This window comes from Papaver somniferum, chromosome 1, assembly GCF_003573695.1.
Source record: "Papaver somniferum cultivar HN1 chromosome 1, ASM357369v1, whole genome shotgun sequence".
Classification (NCBI taxonomy): domain Eukaryota; kingdom Viridiplantae; phylum Streptophyta; class Magnoliopsida; order Ranunculales; family Papaveraceae; genus Papaver; species Papaver somniferum.
Window position 1 is genome coordinate 246,971,654 of NC_039358.1, and position 22,492 is coordinate 246,994,145.

The window sequence follows — 22,492 nt, forward strand, 5'->3', positions numbered from 1 at the left end:
CTTGCTAGGCTGCATTTTCGAAATAGCTTAATGTGGAACGTAAACCATTAAGATCGGTCCATGTCAGAATATATAGGGGTCGACAACTATTTATAGAATAATTTAACAACATATATGGGAATATCTTAATGTGGAACCTAAATCATTAAGGTCGGTCGATTTCAGAATATATAGGAGTCTACAACTATTTATAGAATAATTTAACAACATATATCATATATGGGTATAATACGGCCAAAAAAAAAGAGAAGAAATTATTCGTATACAAAGAGTAAACACAAACCCTAACACAGCAGCAGCAATGTCGATATCAAGCCTTCCCGAAGAGATTCAAGAAAAGGTAATCCTCAAATTGCCAGTGAAATCCATCTCTACTTGTAAGTGTGTGTGCAAACTGTGGTGTAATCTAATTTCTAGCCCCGAATTTATTAAATATCACCTTAAGCTTCCATTGTGCTTGAATATAAACCAGCTTATTAGTTTTCTTGTTGTAAATAAATCATCTCTGTGCTATGTCGAGTATGATTTTGAGAATGATGAACAAATTAGCCAGAAACCTACAAAAGAGTTATTCAACCTTGGCCGCCTTGGTTATTTCGAGGACGTAGGAGGACAGGATATCGTGATTGTTGGTTCATGTAACGGTTTGGTTTGTTTAGCAACAAAAATTGACAAGTTTCTATGTGGTCATGTCTACATCTGTAATCCGATCACCCGAGAATGTTTAGAACTTCCTAGCCTCGTCCCGACTAACAAGGACTATAAAGATCATGGATATGCCTTTATGTTATACGGATTTGGTTACCTTTCATCAAGTAACGAGTATAAGGTTGTTCGAATCAGCTATTCAGGAAATAAAATATATTCAGGAAAAGTAGACGTATACACAATTGGGGACGGCAGGGGGTGGAGATATAGAGGAGAAATCACAACTGAGCTATTACATAGGTCATCTACCCAAGGTATCCTTGTCGACGGAGCACTTTTCTGGATTGATGAGTGTAGTGCAGGTCCCTTAATATCAGTCTTTGATTTAACGGATGAGAAATTATACATGCTTTCTGTACCACCTGCTTCGCCTTCCTGGGGAAATTATAAATTGGGGGTTTTGACAGGACAATTATGTTTTTTCCAGGCAACCACATATGATAGTTCGATAATATGGTTATTGGGAAAGAATATACATGATTCTGACGTGAAAGAACAAGGTGGTAAAGACAGGCACTCCCCATGGATATGGAGCAAAGAGTCCGGTAAAGACGAGCACTCCCCGTGGATTTGGAGGAAAGGGCCAACAGTGACACTGGAAGGGATAGTAAGATACCGACCCTTAACCACAGCTAAAAATGGGGATATATTATTCTTATATAGAGAAAAGTGGAACCAAGCAGAAACGAAAAATGTCATCATTCGCTTTGACCCGAAAACCTCAGATTCAAATGAACTAGGAGATCTGGGCTTGCCTTTGCCTGGTTTTGGTAAAGCCACAATACACGTCAACAGCTACATTTCCTTGAAATTACTTGGAGAAGAAAATGTCTTTGCCCGGTTATGATCACAGGCATACGGATTTATTTTCTAGGTTTTGCTATGTTGGAATGAAAGTTTAGAGGTTTGATAAATTTCTTTAGAGTTAAGAAGAATATTTTACTAAAAAAAAAAACACTTATTTCATTAACCTTTTTGGTAAAAATATTTGTTTCGATATATTTATTGTTGGAAAGTATAATTTGTAATCTAGACTAGTTTTGCTTAGTGTGAATGTAGTTTGTTCTTGTGGTAAAATTATATAGTTTACGAAGTTGTAAATAAGTAATAGAACTTGGAAGAAAAATCTGGTGAAGTCGGTTGTACCAAGTCCTGTAAGTGTGAACTAGATAGTTAGTGATAAGAAGAGAAAATGTCTAGAAAAAACTAGAGTGGATATAGTGAGTTTTGATTGTTAGTCTTGTTCCAAACCTAGGAGCTCTATATGAGCAACACTAAATCATGCTCATATGTCTCCATCATGATCATCAAAACATCAAAAATTTAACATTTATCATGTTGACAACAATCTATTAGATTAGCTAGTGAAATTATCCATTCTACACCATTAGTTGTTATACCCAACCATATGTGCTCTAGTGATGCAATTTATTCTTTGAAAGATGGTCCTTGTAGTCTAATGAGTATGGACATCATCTCTCTTTATATGTTCAGTTGGTCTGTGTTATGCTGTTGTGTGCTTGCCCAAAAGCTATAGGGTAAAAATTGAAAATCATCTCGTATGATTGAAAAGGGTTCATAAGGTCACAAGAACTAATTAAGCTGCAGTGTTAACCACCTAAAGTATACTTGACTGACACCAACACGGCAACACACATACTAAACTCCAGAAGAAGTAAAGTGATTGAAAACTTGAACAACAATTAGTCCCCAACAACTTGGGGTAGGCCAAGCTTTTAGTCCCAAACAAGTTGGGGTAGGCTAGAAATAAAAAGTTAGCAAACTGGAAAAATAAATCGATGAAAATAATGCAAAGAATTCGTTGTCCGCAGGGTGGTAACTGCAACTGGGCGCCCGTCTTGAAATAAGTCAGCTGTCAACAAAACCAATTCAACCCCTTTACTGACTTTTGGAAAAGGATAACGGGGAGGCCTTGCTTGGTAAATTCACCAAGAGACCGGGTCAGTTCTTTGGTTTCTAACCTCTGTTCGACATTTGTGGAAAACCTTTTTTGCCTGTTCGGAAGAAGCTGCAACACCATGGTGCTCACCCTCCTCCACAAAAGTGACCAAGCTTTTATTCTTCATTCTTCATTTAGTTATTTGTGTTTTCCTAGTGATATCTTCTATAACACCCTGAAATTTGGATCATGGTTTTACCCGAATCCTATATCGATCTTGAAACTTGAATCAATCTTTTAGACTTTGTAAAGTTTAATAGCTACTAGCTTCTCTATCCGACTAGTGGGATCCCAGAAAGCGTAAACGAAATTTGCATTATGCAAGAACATCCAATGGCCACATATCAAGTGACTTTCAAGCAATATGGCCATGCTTGGCATACTGGACTAGGAAAAGAAAAATCGAAAAGAGCAGCATTTGCTCTTAGCCACATATGGGGGAACTATACCATTATAAGAATAGTCTCTTAGATATACTTATGTCTCAAGACTCTTTACCAAGACATCCCCAGTATTTATTCAGCATATGATCTTCGAATTTTACTAGATCCACTTCCATGTGCATAATATGGCATATGCGTCAACAGCATACCTATTTCCGCCAAAAAAATGGGACCTGTGAAACAAGAAATGCATTAAAACATGTTATGAAGTAGGAAAAAAATCGTTTTCTTCAAAAGAAAAGGTTGGTTCAGCCTTCAGAGAATGTAAAGTCAACATAAGTTACTTGCCAACACCATTGGTTATGCCAGGAATCCGCTAAATAATCAAAAAAGAAGCGCTGAATCGTTGGTGATCTTTCTTTATGCAGTCCCAGTACCCAAGTAACGTTCTCTATGTTTTCTTCTGCAAACTCTAAGTGAGGACAATGTTTGGAGAGAGATATAACCTTTTTTGCCTGCAGATTGTTAAGATATATTAGTTACTTCATTCATTGTTATCAGATCCAGCTAACAAAGACAAAATGATGAATACTTCATCGACTAAAGTCACTAAAGTTTTGATGATGATTGTTCAGCTAATGAGTTTAAATTAATCCAAAATCTTAGACGTACAGTTTGCTACAGAATTCTAAAGTCAGATGTGCATGTGGGAATTGGATATTAATACACTCGGTGTTAGTGTTCTATGTCGTATCCAATGTGGCCAAAGTTGCCAAAGATCATTTATGCCCACAAAATCATTTATGCCAACAAAATGAAATCATTTATGCCCACAAAATCATTCAAGATAGTTCTAGTCACTTCTTTTTTATTTCCTGCTGAATATTGAAACCTGAACAGATGGTTTTGGCTTGATCTTCCATAGCGTTAGTCAAGGTTTGAGAAGTATATTTTCTTATTAAATGTAGGATAGTTACTTACCATGTTCAAACGGACAAAATTCTATGCATACGTACTAAACCTCAAGCTCCCTGTACCATGTTCTGTAAGGATTTGCTCTAAAAATTACTAGCAAAAGAAGGTGGCCGACTTAACTGATTTTTGATTTATTTAAAAAAGTATTGATGTATCCATGTCAGTTGGGTTATAGCGAGCCCGAAATTTGAAACCAATCTAAATCATAGCACCTCTGAATTAAGAGAATTATCACCAGAGAGCCCCATCTGATACAATAAAGTAAGTAAATAACAAATTGGTATGCATTTACACTAGCACAACACAGTGAATTGCAAGCCTGTTTAGCTGCAAAGAACCCCTGTTCCCTACTTATAAAGCTAGGTATGACAATAAACCATGTTCCCACCTAATATTCAAGTTAAAAGAAGCCTGGCAGGGAACAGATCCACACACTACAGAACATTGTGGGAATACAACATATTTTGTTGTTCAATAAAATTATAAACTAAATCAATAGATTGACAAAAAACCTTAGAAACAACGAGGATAAGAAGAAGTAGAGCAAACCTATTTCCCAGGAGCACGATTTAGGAGCATAATGTTCCTCTTGAATAAATTTATGTTCCATATCTAATGGTCTCCATGTGTTATCAGGTGTTTTTCTTTTGAAACCTGCAAACGTAAATATGAACCTAAAAATCTTGAGTACGGTGAAAGGAAAATAGAGAGCTAACATGCTCCAGAATCATTGCAGTGAGAGTCTCATAATTGCGTTGAATCTCAATTACCCGGATCGCCATTGAATATCCAAACTATTGCTACCTTTGATTTCCTCAATTTGACTTATTCCATTTACTCCAAAATCTCATAACCAAACTCGAATTATCTCATAATGGAAAGGTAAAGCTCAATTGATGAGATTATTGGAAACTAAATCCTGCACAACCAAAAAAAACGAATAAAAATTCTAATTTATTAAATTGTTTCAGGTGAAGCAAGTAAGACTAATTGATATGCAAGCTAATAAGTAATATTCATACTGACCAGCACGAAACAGTAGATCCTCCGCTGCTGTGGTATTATCATCCACAATTTATGTTGTAGGATTCTCATGGCAATGGCGTAATAAAGCACTTAGTTTTGAGATGAAATATCATCATGCTGCTGAGATTGTCTTTGTGTTATTCTTCACTCCATAAGAATCCCATGCAGTTACAAAATCATCAACACTCCATCTCGAAGAACCCATTACTTGGATTTTGATTTAAAGGGAAAATAAGAAATGATAATTGGGGTTTTGATTTGGGGGAGAAAAAAAAAAGAGAAATAGGGAATTCGGACTTAGGGGAAATTGAACATAGATGGAGCTGCAGATTTCATCGGGAATGACATGTATGGTGATGAGAGTCGAAATGGGATCTGAAATTGAAGACGGACTTACTAGTGTTTTTTTAGAAACTCATCCGAAACGGTATTACGTCATTGGGGACTCGAACCCGGGGCCGTCATTGGTTTTTATCATCACTTTTTTATTTATTTTTGAATGGTAAAATGAGAACGATGTATTAATAAGGTGAAAACGAGGGAGAGATTCCCCTGCTTACAAACGACCAAGGAAAGATCCAGAGAGGACCCGGAAAACCAACCAACTAGCAACAAAAATAGCGAACTAAAAAAGTTACAAAAAAGATCAAATAACCCTAATCAATGTTGATCAAGAACAACCCTCCCACGTCTGCTTATGAAGTTTTCAAGAGATACACCATTGAACAACTCTTTGTGACTCAATCATAGGCCTAAGAACACTTCGATACTGGATATAACTTGAGCTTCAGTTGAGCTTGTGTTTTGAAAAGCTCTCAAATTTCATTCCCCCAAATAACCCAAATTATTGTTGCTGGAAGAACTTTCCAAACTAGAGATGTTCTTCCTCTACCCATTTTGCTCCAAGAGTTGATTAAACTACATATCTTTTGAGGAGTTACCCATTTCATCCTAAACTCACTAATGAAATGATTCCAAATGTGCCAACTGAAGTCACAATGTACTAGAAGATGGTAGTTTGTTTCTTCCTCCTTGAAACATAAGTAACATCTATTATCTCACGACCAACCTCATCTCATAAGATTATCTTGTGTTAATGCCTTCTCTTGGATATCAGTCCACAAAAAGAAACTAACTTTTGTTGGCCATAAGGTTGACCATAAACGATTAGATGGAGAGGAAAGCCTGTTATGTGTTTCACCTGAAGATAACCACTGGTAACAGCTTTTAACTAAAAACTTTTCAAGCTTGTCTTTGTTCTTCCATAGTCTTCCATCGTTGTAGTCTTCTCTTACTTCGCAAAACTGATCAAGAATGGGGAGAAGCCTCGATATCTCTTCTATAACATTATCATGAACCCTCCTTGATATGTTAAGGTTCCATTCCCATTTCCCATTGGTTAGAACTCTCATATTTGACACTGCAACATCCTTATTATTACAAACATAAAATAGAGCTTGAAAGAGGTCTTTCAAAGAAGAATTAGCAGCCCATATGTCTTCCCAAAAGCGAGTTGACAAACCATTAAAGACCTCGAGTTTGCAGTTAGAAAAAAAGTGAAGTAAGAAGTTACAAATACCTCGCCATATGTTGCAGCCATAAGGAGTTTTTGGAATTTTTGAAGTCCATCCTAGCGAGTCTGTGCCATAGTTTTCTGCAATCAGACGTCTCCATAAAGCATCTTGTTCTTCACCAAATCTCCACAACCATTTCATAAGGAAAGACTTGTTTAAGAGGTGAAGATTTTTAATCCCAAGTTTCCCTTTATCTTTATCCTTACCAACATTCTCCCATTTAATCAAATGATAGGAATGAGATGAGTTATCATTATCATTCCACAAGAATTTTTTAAGAATTCTGTCTAGCTTATAAATGACTGCTTTAGGTGCTAAAAATAATGAGAATAAGTAGATTGGAAAAGCACATAAAACCACCCGGATCATGATTAATTTACCACCTTTCGTCAGATAAATCAACCTCCAAGAACCTAATCTTGCTTCAAACCGCTCAATTATGATGTCCCACCTGATTTTGGTATTATACTTATCACCAAGCGGAAGACCCAAGTGAGTGAGATAATGTTATGCAGCCACTTTTTTTATAGCACTGAAATAGGAAAATGAGTGCATTACTTGTTATGCACCCGAGAAAGTAGATGTAGATGCATAAGCTATTATGCATCAGAAAAGATGGCCGCATGATTCATTAATGCTAGTTAACACTTAAATCTACAAAAGAAAAATAGTTGCATAACTTATTATGCAGCTATAAAAATTACTGCATAACCTGTTACGCAATCGAAAAAATGAACGCATAGTTTGTTAATCATTTATTTTTTGTAAAAATGTTAATTTTTAGATTTATACATGTTTTTAATGGTGCATAATTAAATTAGTGTATGCATGAACCAAGATATGGTTGCACAATGTGTTATACTCTTTTGTTGTCACCGCATAATATGTCATGCATCATTTAGAATGTTACTTTTTAGGCGTATACATCGTTTTAGTGGTTGCATAACCTAGTTAGTGGATGCATAATCCAAAATATGGTTGCATAATTTGTTATGCATCTTTCGTGGTATCTGCAAAATATGGTTGCATAATTTGTTATGCATCTTTCGTGGTGTCTGCATAATGTGTTATGCGTCCTTTATGATGGCTGTTGCATAAGGGTAGTGTATCTAGTTTTCGAAATTTCTCCCTTAAAATGAAAATCACCTATGATTTTTTTTTGTAAGAAATTCAAATTTGATATTGTTGTTTGTACTCATTTTGTATAGCTCTTTAAAATCTTTACAACGAGATAAAATTTGTTAAATTCGAAGGCACAATTTTTAGATGTGTTATATATTCAAGTTTGCATACCAATTATATCCCTGAAAAAATAGGATGCGTAACAGAGTTATATAGACTCTTATCAGAGCAGATGGAAAATCCAATTTTTTTTCCTTTTACAAGTAAATATATTAAGGGTAATTATCTCTTAATACTCTCTTTCTATAATTTGGAATAATCATGGGTGTCACGGTTTCTAATACATACTTCGGTTCTGCGAATATGAATAATATTTTTTCTGGGCCTTAAATCAAATCTGGATGGCAAGTTGGCAACATGAAATCAAGCCCACCAGATTGAGCCCAATGGGAGGAAGAGACTATCCGGCACATCCTCCTATTTACGGGTAATTACATGTGTGATTGGTATATACCTGAACCATTGTTATTCTTCCCCTAGACATTTCCCGTGGTCCCCTGGTCAGTGTCGCCGTTCGATGCAAGAATGCGGAGTGACTACCGGAAGATCATATTAAGGCAGTGAAGTTTTTTTAAAAATGCATATTAAGTCGGCGAAGTTTCCTGATAAATCATAGTACAAATTTTTGTGTCAAAATGAGCTTGCATTTTCCTGTTGTTTGGATCCCTCTTATAATTGACATCCAGTGCATGAGCATCCCAAGATCATATGCAACATGGCTAGACTGGGAACCGTAAGTAAATTCGAGGCTGAAGTGAAATTTTTATAAAACTATCTTTACTACCACATTGCAAAGACGTATTCCTGAGATACGCATGCACCAGTTGAATTCCGAAGATACCAAGGAGGTCTATCACAATTCTGATTATCCTGGTTACATTTGCCAAACGGTCGGACAGACACCAAAAGCTACAAAAACTTGTTTTGATTGAGACCATAACAGGATGTAATTGTAAATGTAATTCTATTTCGGGATTGAAGCAAAGGTTTTATTTTATTCATTTCATTCCCTGCTTTTCCAAATCACTATTCTTCGGTTGTATTAGAATTATTTGAAGCTGAATTAATAAAGGAAATGAGATTCTGTACGGGTTGTAGAGAACTGGAGTTTCACTTGTGAAATTAAAGGTTGAATGATGGCGAGGGGCTTATCTCTATTAGCGACTGAAAGTACGGTTATCACCAAGACTTGGGAAATTCAGACAAACCCAGTAATTCAGTCAATATTTGTGGTTTATGCATATATCTCTGGTAGATAAAAGATTGAACTCAACAATTCAGTGAAGACCCAATCCCATCCATCTATGCACAAGCAAAGTTGTTGATTAATTCTGATGGGAAGTGATATTAATATTGCTTACATTACTAATTAAGATCACCATAAATGGACATTCTGAGAGTCAGGGTTTAGAAATGAAACAGTATCTCTGAAAATGACAAAATTTCTGTCATATCCAGATCACGTCTACTGAATACAGGAACTGATCTTGAATCGGCATCTTCACACACTTCTTCATCTCAATTTGTTAGATCCACCACCAAGGCTTAAAGATCATCTAAATCCTGCTCAAAGAAAAACAACGAATAATAATTCTAATTTATTAAATTGTTCCAAGGTGAAGCAAGTAGAACTGATGGATTTCCAGGCTAATATCCATACTGATCAGCACGATCCAGTAGATTTTTTGTTGCTGGAAGATCATCATCGACACCCAATGTTGTGGGATTCTCAAGGCAATGGGGTTGGATCCCATCATGGATGCATCACTTAGTTTTGAGAGGAAATATCACCATGGTGCTAAGGTTTTCATGACATTATTCTTCATTCCCATACAACAAAACCAATAGTCCATATTGAAAAATTCATCACTATCTTCTGTTTACTGATTACTTAGGATTTTGATTTTGAGGGGAAAACAAGAAATGAGAATTAGGATTTTGATTTGGTGGAATAAAAATAGAAAAGAGAAATTTGAATCGAAAAGTGAGAGAGCCGAAATGGGATCTGAAATTGAAGATGGATTTACTAGGGTTTTACAACTATATATATTCTTCCTTGTGAAATGACTTAGATTGCCCTCGTAAGTTCCTAGAATTACTATAAAGTCTACGGATTTATAAAGGCGCCTTATGGTCCAGAGCACATCATAGTCCATTTAACTGCATCCACCTGTTACTTTAGGGGGAAAACAAAAACACAATTTGACAGTAGCTAGTCTCCTACTATAAATGCCCCAATGCCGATTCAATTTCAAATCAAATAATTTGTGTTGTCGCCGATAGATGTGTGTATGGTATGTGGTAGTGGTATGAGAAAAAACAACTTCATGTGAGTAGTGTTAGGCCCATTTTAATTATGCGAGTATAAACAATATCATGATAAGTTACTCATTTATGATTATTGCAAGCTCTGCAAACTCGATCCTTCTTTAATGTTATTAGACTCACAAAATACACTTGATTTGAAAGTGTTAAAACTTTACAAAGTATTATTACTTTTATGGGCACCCTGTGAAAATTTTCTTTCCCTCTGAAAATAACAAAAGCTAGCCATCTTCCATCAGCAGTGGTTCTTATCTAGGTCCATGATGACATTTCTTTATCATCCTGCAACTCTACTTCTCACTTCTTCATTGGCATCTGGTACAGACACATGTTCTACCAGACGACAATGCAAAGAGAATGGCAAATTAACACCTGGATTGGAGACGCAGAGCCAGGTCCATCAGTCCTGGTGCAGATTTGTTCTTGATATACTGAATCAATATTAATTTCCCTCCTCTCATTGTTATCGGGTTGAATAGTGCGTTGAAAGCTTAATTAAATGTGAACTGCCTATGGATGACAACCTGCATAGCGTGATCATAGAGGTCTATGGATGACAACCAGCTTGCGATGAAACTTTCCAAAATATCGTTGCCAAAATTGAGATTTCTTGGCACTCTTTTTGTTACCTACTAATTTTGAGAAAATACGAAAATTATTCTAACATTTTGGTCAAAAAAAAGTTCAATAACAAGAAACCGTTCAGTTGGGAGACACTGCTTGGATATATTAAATGGCTTTATTTGTATTTAGCCAGGTATAGAAAACACATTTCATCCTGATGCATACATGAAGATATCAACAGTGTATAAACAAAGCAATTTATTTCATAATTTTACAAACAAAATATTCTGAACTAGAAGTGAAATAATCATAAATTTAAACAGTACATGAAAACCTAGAACTAAAACTACAAAAATGATCTTATAGGAAACATAAATTGGTCAACACTAAGTTGTAACATTCTAACATTTCCCTAAAGCCTAAATTATGTGTAGTTGAACATAATTACTTTATCAGAGACTACAACAATTACTTTATCTAATAATGCTACTGAAGTGCACACACGCTTTAGTAACTGAAAATGCATGGTAAGGATCTTAAAATATAGCACAACACAGTGAACACCGAGCCAGTTTAGCTGCATATAACCCCGCTGGGCATGACAAGAAATCATGTTTCCACCTAATGCTCAAGATAAAGAAAATTCGGCAAGGAACATATCCACAAACTGCATAACATTGCAGGAATCTAACACATTGTTTAATAAAATCAAAACCTAAATTGTTGGACTAAAATTCAATAGATATCGAATAAGCCGTAGAAACAATATCACGATTTAGGAGGATACAAAAAAATTATTAATCTCCAAGGATTTTCAACAAGCTCACCCACTTCAAGCAATTCAACTCCCATAGTGTGCGCTTCTTAACAAGATGATAAATTCCCTATTTGTACATAATTCCCGTCTGGAAAGGAAACAATTTCTCCGTTATCGGAACGACGTCTATCGAATTCAGGAACTGATTTTGTCTCACTTCTTCATCTCCATTTGCCGGGTCCAGCAAGACGGCCTAACTCATCCCAGTTGATGAGATCAATCAAATGCAATCCCATTTTACGTTGTTGCAGTGGGCGTTAAACCTTATCCAAGTAATACCGCTTATCAAAAAGAAGCAGGAAATGAAAGCCAAGATCCAAAAGATGTTCTGGCACACTGTCTGACATTAAGAAAAAATAAAAAAAAGATTGAAATTATAAAAAAACATGAGCAATTAGAATTTATGGACAACTTTTAAACAATCATCCTCTTTCTATGTGGATTCCTTCCTGTATACGAACATACGACTCTGAAAAGTTGTTGTTGCGCACCATCTGGGAAAAAAGGTCTGACCAACCGGAAAGATTGATTTTGAGAGGAAATATCATAATGATGTTGAGGTCATCTTTGTGTTGTTCGATATTTCACCGGAATCCCGCACAACAAAACCATTACTCCATCTTGAATCCATCACTACCTTAATCTATGTCTTGGTACTTACTGGTTACCTAGGGTTTTGATTTGGGAGATAAAAGGAAAGAAAATTAAGGTATTGATTTGGATAGAGCAGTGATATTCTCAGATTTCGATACAGCTTAGAGCCGAAATGGGATCTGAAATTGACGAAGACTGACTGACTAGGGTGTTACAAACTCGCTATCTAATGTGTTCAATGAAATTACTTACACCATGTTTGTTTACTCCTGACTCATCTGAGTAGTATGGATTTGAGTGAAATCACCCGACTCATCTGAATCTGACTCAAAAAACGTGAGTCAGTGGTTATGAAGTCTAAGGGATCAGACTCTGCTAGTGTTATGAAGTCAGGTCCAAAGGAGGTTTTGGTTCTAGCCCTTTTACTTCTCATAGGATCAAATTCTACTTCATCTTCCTCTAAAGGTAAAGTCTGACTGGTTGAAGGGACATCTAAGGGATCAACACTCTCTTACGAGAGTCAGATTTTAAAGGAAAAACATTTTTAAGAAACACGACATCCCTAGACTCCATAATAGTATTCACACCAATTTCAGAAATATCAGAACTCACAACCATAAATCTATATGCAGGTGTATGCTCGGGATACCCTATGAAGACACAATCAACAGTTTTGGGTCATATCTTGGTTGCTTTAGGTTTAGGGATCTGAACCTTAGCCAAACACCCCCACACTTTGAAGTATGCAAAAGAAGGTTGTCTACCTTTCCACAATTCGTATGGAGTTTTATCTGATCCTTTAAAAGGTACTCTGCTCAGCATATAGTAGGCTGAGAGGACAGCTTACCCCACAAGTTCGAAGGTAATCCTGAAGTAATTAACATGGCATTCATCATCTCCTTAAGGGTGCGGTTCTTACGTTCAGCTACACCATTCCACTGAGGTGAATAAGGAGGGGTAACCTCGTGTATTATGCCATGTTCTACACAGAAATCTTATATAGGAGTTATGTACTCACCACCATGGTCAGACCTAATGGTTTTAATGGTAGTATTCATTTGGTTTTCAACTTCAATTTTATACATCTTAAAGGCTTCTAAGGCATCATCCTTACCTCTAAGCAAATATATATGACAATACCTAGTATAGTCGTCTATAAAAGTAATAAACCATTTCTTACCACCTCTAGTTTGAACCGGTTTCCTGTCAACTAGGTCCGAGTGAATTAATTATAAGGGTTTAGAATTTCTATGAACATTTTTCTAAAAGGTTTTCTTTCATATTTTGATTCTACGCGAATTTAACTTTTGTGTTCAATATCCAAATTAAATTTGGGTACGTAGCCTATGCTATCCAGTTTATGCATTGACTTATAATTTACATGTCAAAGTCACACAAAAGAAAGCACAAGAATCAATTATGTTCATTTGATCGGATTTTCCTTTAAGCTTATAAAGACCCTAAGTCTTATAACCGTTGCCTAAAAAATCACTCCCCTTAGTTACAACAATTTTTCTAAATTCACTTAAGATCTTCAATCTTTTACCATCTACAACATAAAAAGATACAAGATTCTTGCATATGCCCGGAACATGAAAACTTCATTCAATGTGAGAATATTAAAGATATGAGCTTCTGCTCGACCTTTTCCTTTTATGTAACCTCTGTCGCTAATGAGTTACTCATACAGAGTTTCCCAACATCCCTTATTCTCAGATAAGCGGGGAACAGGTCTTTGTTTTTACAAACATGCTTAGTGGCTCCAGAGTCCACTCGAGTCTCTCACATAGGTTATCATGCCACTAAACTCATTCTAGTTTGTTTCAACTAAATTAGCATTATCTTTATGCTTATTAAGGTTTTATGTTGTCTACACTTTAATGTCATATGACTAAGAATTTTACAAACATAACAATCTCCCTTAATTAAAGTAATGCTAGATTTATATATGCAAAACATACCTTTCTTACGAGAGCTATGCATTGTGATGCATTTGACGTTCGCACCTTTGCCGTCTTTGGAAGTGTCTACACTTTTTAGCCACATGCGCCTATTAGCCATGTCCCTTGTAGATGGAACTCTCCTTTATACACAAACCACAATTCCGAATCAGAAACTAAAATATGAATTTTGAATATAACATCTAGATTTACAAACTTCGTTTGAATCACAATTTCAAAAAACTCATGGTTACCCCATAAATAATAATTTTGTCAATAACAAATTTCTGCTCGTCAGAATTTTTCAGAAACGTTTCTCTGTTTTGTAAAATATCAAAAAAATATTCTCACAACTCCAAAAATTCTAAAATTTTACGAGGGTAACTATCAGGATGTATACTACATTCGTTCAAAATGGCTCTCCAAAATTCCTTCTAGGTTAAGAGATATACTGGAAACTCTACAGCTGACCAAAAAATCATTTTTGTTTTTCACTCCACAATTAACATCCATGGTTCACAAAACCAACCATTTTCGATTATTACAAATTGCTAATGTCTTAAGGTTGTTGGGTGCAATAATCAAAAACAAAGAAAAATCAAATAAGCAAAAAGTTATTGATACTTAGCTCCTTTATAGTGGAAGTGATTGCTTTGACGAAATGAACAAGCTCCCCAAATCTCCGCAACAGCAACAGGATACAACTTTGGAAAACAGAGTGAGTCGCGTGTTCAACACGCTGTCTTTAAGACATTAGCGCCCGGCTACACTCAAGAGTGATGCTATAGCCCTCACAGGACGGATATCTCCAGGATAAAACACCCTAATACAACTACTACTAGCATATGTAGTACATGCTCAACTTGAGCTTGACAACTCCGAAAAAAAATTAAGGAAAATCGCGAATGCTAAAGAAAGCAATACAAAATATTTTCCCTTGGGGGTCTCTCTAAAATATAGAGAATCCCCTTGGGGGTCCCTCTAAAATAGAGAGAAACCCGTTTCCCATGTTTACCATATAGGGGTCCCTCTAGAATATAGAGCAACCCCTTTTTTTCCATGCTTTTACAAAAGAAGTGAATTTGTTTATATAATTGACAAATTCAAGTTAAGAAAAAGCTACTCCACTACGTGGGACTAAAAATCTTATATAGTCTCTTAAAAACAACTAAAGAGCGGAAACTCCACTATGTGGGACTAATAAGTTTTCATTCACAAAAGAAACACTAAATTAAAATATTTAAAAAGTATTTTTATTAATCGTTTTTCCAACAATCCCCCACATGAATGAAAACTCAATAAAACGTGAAAACCACAGATAGATCTTGGTAAATCAACAACCCAATCTCACGACCCGAACTGACTGAACAGACAGATCGTGCATGTTGAAGACATACTAGCCATTTCAACGTTCTCTCCTTCACACAGTAGTGTGTTGATCCCAGGGTCATACTATGGATTGTATAAATCATAATAGTATAGAGAGCTTTCATCTTTAGTTTCTCACAAGTGAGACTAAAGGTTTCTTTCACCAAAGTGAAAAATCATGAACTAGTGAACCCTTAGATCCTAAGAACTAGTAAAGGAGCTAAGTATCAATAACTTTTTGCTTATTTGATAATTAACAATCTCCCTTAATTAAAGTAATGCTAGATTTATATATGCAAAACATACCTTTCTTACGAGAGCTATGAATTGCGTTGCATTTGACGTTCTCACCTTTGCCGTCTTTGGAAGTGTCTACACTTTTCAGCCACATGCGCCTATTAGTCATGTCCCTTGTAGATGGAACTCTCCTTTATACACAAACCACAATTCCGAATCAGAAACTAAAATATGAATTTTGAAGATAACATCTAGATTTACAAATTTCGTTTGAATCACCATTTCAAAAAATTCATGGTTACCCCATAAATAATAATTTTGTCAATAACAAATTTCTGCTCATCAGAATTTTTCAGAAACGTTTCTCTGTTTTGTAAAATATTAAAAAAATATTTTTACAACTCCAAAAATTCTAAATTTTACGTGGGTAACTATCAGGATGTATACTACATTCGGTCAAAATGGCTCTCCGAAATTCCTTCTAGGTTAAGAGATATACTGGAAACTCTACAGCTGACCAAAAAATCATTTTTGTTTTTCACTCCACAATTAACATCGATGGTTCACAAAACCAACCATTTTCGATTATTACAAATTGCTAATGTCTTAAGGTTGTTGGGTGCAATAATCAAAAACAAAGAAAAATCAAATAAGCAAAATTTATTGATACTTAGCTCCTTTATAGTGGAAGTGATTGCTTTGATGAAATGAACAAGCTCCCCAAATCTCCGCAACAGCAACATGATAAAACTTTGGAAAACAGAGTGAGTCGCGTGTTCAACACACTGTCTTTAAGACATTAGCGCCCGGCTACACTCAAGAGTGATGCTATAGCCATCACAGGACGGATATCTCCAGGATAAAACACCCTAATACAACTACTACTAGCATATGTAGTAGATGCTCAACTTGAGCTTGACAACTCCGAAAAAAATTAAGGAAAATCGCGAATGCTAAAGAAAGCAATACAAAATATTTTCCCTTGGAGGTCTCTCTAAAATATAGAGAATCCCCTTGGGGGTCCCTCTAAAATAGAGAGAAACCCGTTTCCCATGTTTTCCCTTAGGGGTCCCTCTAGAATATAAAGCAACCCCTTTACCATATAGGGGTCCCTCTAGAATATAGAGCAACCCCTTTAACCATTTTCGATTATTACAAATTGCTAATGTCTTAAAGTTGTTGGGTGCAATAATCAAAATCAAAGAAAAATCAAATAAGCAAAAAGTTATTGATACTTAGCACCTTTATAGTGGAAGTGATTGCTTTGACGAAATGAACAAGCTCCCCAAATCTCCGCTACAACAACAGGATAAAACTTTGGAAAACAGAGTGAGTCGCGTGTTCAACACGCTGTCTTTAAGACATTAGCGCCCGGCTACACTCAAGAGTGATGCTATAGCCCTCACAGGACGGATATCTCCAGGATAAAACACCCTAATACAACTACTACTAGCATATGTAGTACATGCTCAACTTGAGCTTGACAACTCCGAAAAAAAATTAAGGAAAATCGCGAATGCTAAAGAAAGCAATACAAAATATTTTCCCTTGGGGGTCTCTCTAAAATATAGAGAATCCCCTTGGGGGTCCCTCTAAAATAGAGAGAAACCCGTTTCCCATGTTTACCATATAGGGGTCCCTCTAGAATATAGAGCAACCCCTTTTTTTCCATGCTTTTACAAAAGAAGTGAATTTGTTTATATAATTGACAAATTCAAGTTAAGAAAAGCTACTCCACTACGTGGGACTAAAAATCTTATATAGTCTCTTAAAAACAACTAAAGAGCGGAAACTCCACTATGTGGGACTAATAAGTTTTCATTCACAAAAGAAACACTAAATTAAAATATTTAAAAAGTATTTTTATTAATCGTTTTTCCAACAATCCCCCACATGAATGAAAACTCAATAAAACGTGAAAACCACAGATAGATCTTGGTAAATCAACAACCCAATCTCACGACCCGAACTGACTGAACAGACAGACAGATCGTGCATGTTGAAGTCATACTAGCCATTTCAACGTTCTCTCCTTCACACAGTAGTGTGTTGATCCCAGGGTCATACTATGGATTGCATAAATCATAATAGTATAGAGAGCTTTCATCTTTAGTTTCTCACAAGTGAGACTAAAGGTTTCTTTCACCAAAGTGAAAAATCATGAACTAGTGAACCCTTAGATCCTAAGAACTAGTAAAGGAGCTAAGTATCAATAACTTTTTGCTTATTTGATAATTAACAATCTCCCTTAATTAAAGTAATGCTAGATTTATATATGCAAAACATACCTTTCTTACGAGAGCTATGCATTGTGTTGCATTTGACGTTCTCACCTTTGCCGTCTTTGGAAGTGTCTACCCTTTTCAGCCACATGCGCCTATTAGCCATGTCCCTTGTAGATGGAACTCTCCTTTATACACAAACCACAATTCCGAATCAGAAACTAAAATATGAATTTTGAAGATAACATCTAGATTTACAAACTTCGTTTGAATCACCATTTCAAAAAACTCATGGTTACCCCATAAATAATAATTTTGTCAATAACAAATTTCTGCTCGTCAGAATTTTTCAGAAACGTTTCTCTGTTTTTTAAAATATCAAAAAAATATTTTTACAACTCCAAAAATTCTAAAATTTTACATGGTTAACTATCAGGATGTATACTACATTCGGTCAAAATGGCTCTCCGAAATTCCTTCTAGGTTAAGAGATATACTGGAAACTCTACAGCCGACCAAAAAATCATTTTTGTTTTTCACTCCACAATTAACATCCATGGTTCACAAAACCAACCATTTTCGACTATTACAAATTGCTAATGTCTTAAGGTTGTTGGGTGCAATAATCAAAAACAAAGAAAAATCAAATAAGCAAAAAGTTATTGATACTTAGCTCCTTTATAGTGGAAGTGATTGCTTTGACGAAATGAACAAGCTCCCCAAATCTCCGCAACAGCAATAGGACAAAACTTTGGAAAACAGAGTGAGTCGCGTGTTCAACACGCTGTCCTTAAGACATTAGCGCCCGGCTACACTCAAGAGTGATGCTATAGCCCTCACAGGACGAAGAACGCAATCTACAAAAGAAATCCGACCAACTCGAGAAAAGGTTGGAAAAGGAATTAAACATGTTATACGAAATGGAGAAAAAAATCTAAAAGCAACTCCACCACAGATGCAGATCCCAGCTTGAGTCCTGGCCACCCATTAGTAGTCAAGCGCGCGAGAATTGAAGCTTTTAGGAAGAAAGTGGATGATGAGAAGGCTAAATATCTTCACTCAGTCCAGGTAAGCCGAGCAATGACACTTAACAACCTACAAACAAGTCTTCCAAATGTGTTTCAAGCTTTAACAGGATTCGCCAGTGTGTGTATACAAACATTAGAAGCCATTCACAAGCCAACACAATCAGTTGTTACAACTTCTCATGATGTGAATCTCGTAACATAGAAGTTGGAATGCCAAGAGCTGTGGTCAGAGATGTTTAAATGGTAAATTTTTAATTTCATCCTTTTCCTATACTTCTACGGCGTTTGTTCCAAGTTCTAACTACTGTTTTTAGAGTACAAACAAAATTATGCCTCGAGGATTTTGCCAATAGAAACTAAGGCTCATAATCAATATCAACTCGTGTATCTGATTAGGAAATACGAACACTACTTGCAAAAAGAGAATTCAACTACGATATATACTATTCACTCAATAGCTTTTGACACACAACTCATGCAAGAGCTCATTCAATATACATAATCTTGTCATTCCGAGTTATGTACATTGTTCTGATTGCAGTCTTGTTTTAGTAACTCGGTTAATTTATTCTCTCAGTACAGTCAGAGATAGCTAGGCAACGTTAGCTGTAATTTTGAAATGGCCTCTTGTCTAACTTCCCGTCTTCTCGGTTTCCCGGTTGATGTCAGAGGAAATGGCTTCCTCCAGAATAGAAAAACCTTTGGTATTTTAAACCTGCAAACAAATAGGAAATCCCAATTGAAATTACATGCTCAACTTCATTTCCTTGCAGTATTTTTGGAGGATATCAGTCGATATTCTGGAGCTGAAATCCCACCTACAGATGAAATTGCTAGTAGCCATTCCAAATACAAATCACTGAAACAAGAGTTTAAAATGAAAATCTCTATAGGAAACAGGAACTTGGAAATGAGAGTTGATGAATAAGGAAGTAAGTTGAAGGTAATGGTATAACCTGTTAAGAGCGGCAATGGCAACTACATCTCCCTTTTGAATGCCAAGTTCAGATAACCCATTCGCGAGTTCACAGACGCTCTGAACGAATTCAAGACCTGTCTTCCTTGGGTCTCCAAAAACTGTGAAAACACGGTCATTTCTTGCTGTTGATATTCGACTTAGGCACTGGAAATTTCTTGTGTGCAATTTTCATGGAAAGAATATTACCGAAGTCAAGGTGTTCATACCGAAAAACATTTTGCGCTATAATGCATCACTGTAGGTTGAAGGAGGGAAATAATCGAAACAATTAGTAGAAGAAAATACAGACAAGAGCAAATTGAACATTCAGTTTTAATATGTTTAAAAGAAAAAAAAAATCAGTTTTAATAGAAAAATGTTGTCGACTAGAGGAAACTCGAAATGAAGTACATGCCCAATCCTTACTTGCCACTAGAATATCCAGTGTTGGGAGATTCTTAAGAGCTTCTCATTAGTGCATGACTGGTTGCTAATTTACTTCAAAAATGTAGTTGAAGAAGTAATTCATAAATAAAAAATAGAGTTGAAGGTATGTTTCATCAAAGCAGGGAGAAAAGGAAAAGGGACCTGTTTTCGTTCATTAATTTACTTCTTCTTCTCCATCAAGTTCATTAATTCATATCCATAATATACATCCGGACCACCCTCATCTCTTTGAATGAAATCAACTTTCAGTTCTACAAGAAACGTGAGGGACTTCTTAAGATCATAAGGTATTGACTTCTTATTCAGTTTATCACACTTGTGGATAGTCAATCTCCGGAGAGAGGTGCATAATCGTAAATCTGGTAGAGACGTCAAACCAGGACAATCTTGCAAATACAATGACTGAATACAAGTGAATAATCGTAAATCCGGTAGCGACGTTAAAACAGGGCAATCGGATAAGAACAACGAGCGAAGAGAATTGATGTTGTTGCTGTTGTTTCTCAGATCCTCATCACGAAAACCTTGAAAACTTGAGCATTTAGCAATATCTATGCATTGAAGATTCGGAGTATTGTGTTGGAGTAGTACGCCTAGTGGTGGTAGATATATTACATCTGGAGAATCCTTTATGATAATCTCTGTGAGAGAGGTCAGACCACCTCCTCCTCTATTAAAGAACGAGTTTACTGCATTATCATTAGTACCCCATAATTCCAATTTCTTAATAGATGAAAAACAAGTTATCGGTGCGGTTCTCAATCTTTTACAACCACTGATCTCCAGACTCTCAAGTGAAGGGAAACAAGAAGTCGTAGAAGAAAGAGGAGGAGCAACCCATTCTTCTAAGTTTTCCAATTCAATCTCCAATTTAATTAACGATGGGAATAATGATGAGGATATCTTTGTACTACTAATGCTTTCTTCTTCTTCGTCTTGGTTTTCTTGTTGATAATAAATTTCTTCTCCCAGACACTTGATTGATTTCATTCCCCAAATCAAAAGAACCCTAAGAAATGGGAGCATACCCAGCGCGGGAAGCTGATCACAATTTCTTAAAATTAATTCCACCAAATTCAATGAACAACCCATCATCCACTTTGGAAAATTGAAACCTGAGAATCCGTCTAGCCTCAACTTCTTCAAATTTGAGTGAGGCTGGAGACCCTCAAACACCACATTAACACTTCTGCTATTTCGCACTTCATCATCATCATCATCATCATTAATTCCCCAATACAGATTCAGTTCTCGAAGGTGTTGCTTGTCCTTTAACTTCGCTGTTTCGGCGCCTTCTTTTCCACCTTTCACATTCTCCAGATTTGTTATACCCAACACCTTAAGGGAGTTTAAGCCTCCCAACTCTTCAATACCACTTCTACTGGCCACGTAATCTAATTCTTCGAGGCTGGTGAGATTTTCCATACCTCTAGGCATTACATCATTCCATCCATCATATGTAAAAATTCTCAATTTCGTCCAATTCTTAATTTCTTTGGGAAGCTCACACTTCCTACCAAGTCTCACTATCTCCAAATTGCAAAGGTTCGTAATGCATGATTCGGGCAATACTTTGATGGAAGTACCCCTCAAATCAATACATGTTAATCTTGTGAGTGCTCCTAGCTTTCTAGGTAAGGCATCTAAATTATAACACCGATCAAACTTCAAAATCTTTAAACTGCTGATACGAGTGATTGAATCAGGTAATTTTGAGATTGGTGTACATGAAAGATCAAGGCAACTTAGATGTTCTAAGGAACCGATATTTTCGGGTATGAATCTAATATCCGAGCTCGAGATATCAAGATGCCTCAAACTCTTCAATGACCCAATTTTACTAAGAAACCAGCTGGGAACGTTTTTACACCAACGCAGTATGAGTGTTTGCAGATTGTAAGAATGACTTAAAGACACCTCACGAGATAAATCAATGTATGAGAGGTCAAGGTACCTTAGATGCTTCATATGGCGAAACTCGAAGCCACGAGAGAGTGGGTATTCACGCCAACCACCTAGCGGACATAATATTCGTAAACGCTTATGACGAAAGAAAGAATTAACAGGTGAAAAAATCTCCGGGTTAAGAGCAATAATAGTTCGCAACTTCATCGCATTCAATAACACATTTGGAGATGTCATTCTTCGTCCTCCATCAAATTGCACCTGTAAACGACGAACATC

At 36.2% G+C, this 22,492-nt stretch overlaps 2 protein-coding genes across 4 annotated transcripts; one reads left to right on the forward strand and one right to left on the reverse strand.

Moving 5' to 3' along the window:
- The first annotated feature begins 301 nt into the window (after window positions 1–301).
- Window positions 302–1,555, forward strand: LOC113276122 (F-box/kelch-repeat protein At3g06240-like). Its single transcript, XM_026525707.1, has one exon. It carries the CDS (start codon window positions 302–304, stop codon window positions 1,553–1,555), a length of 1,254 nt encoding a protein of 417 aa, XP_026381492.1.
- A 17,896-nt stretch (window positions 1,556–19,451) lies between these two features.
- LOC113324103 (putative disease resistance protein RGA3) lies at window positions 19,452–22,489 on the reverse strand. 3 transcript variants are annotated; one of them, XR_003347917.1, is made up of 3 exons: window positions 20,288–22,489; window positions 20,069–20,117; window positions 19,452–19,980 (listed from the first exon to the last, which is right to left on the reverse strand). XR_003347917.1 is itself a non-coding variant. In XM_026572448.1 (2 exons), exon 1 carries the CDS (start codon window positions 22,448–22,450, stop codon window positions 20,468–20,470), a length of 1,983 nt encoding a protein of 660 aa, XP_026428233.1. In that variant the 5' UTR covers window positions 22,451–22,489; the 3' UTR covers window positions 19,452–20,117; window positions 20,450–20,467. The 3 variants fall into 3 exon arrangements, 1 of the variants encoding a protein (XP_026428233.1); XR_003347916.1 differs by having other exon boundaries at window positions 19,452–19,618; window positions 19,860–22,489; XM_026572448.1 differs by having other exon boundaries at window positions 19,452–20,117; window positions 20,450–22,489.
- Window positions 22,490–22,492: the final 3 nt, after the last annotated feature.

Excerpts from the sequence above, each read along its gene's own strand:
- LOC113324103 (XM_026572448.1), bottom strand. The coding sequence starts at position 22,450 with ATGACATCTCCAAATGTGTTATTGAATGCGATGAAGTTGCGAACTATT.
- LOC113276122 (XM_026525707.1), top strand. The coding sequence starts at position 302 with ATGTCGATATCAAGCCTTCCCGAAGAGATTCAAGAAAAGGTAATCCTC.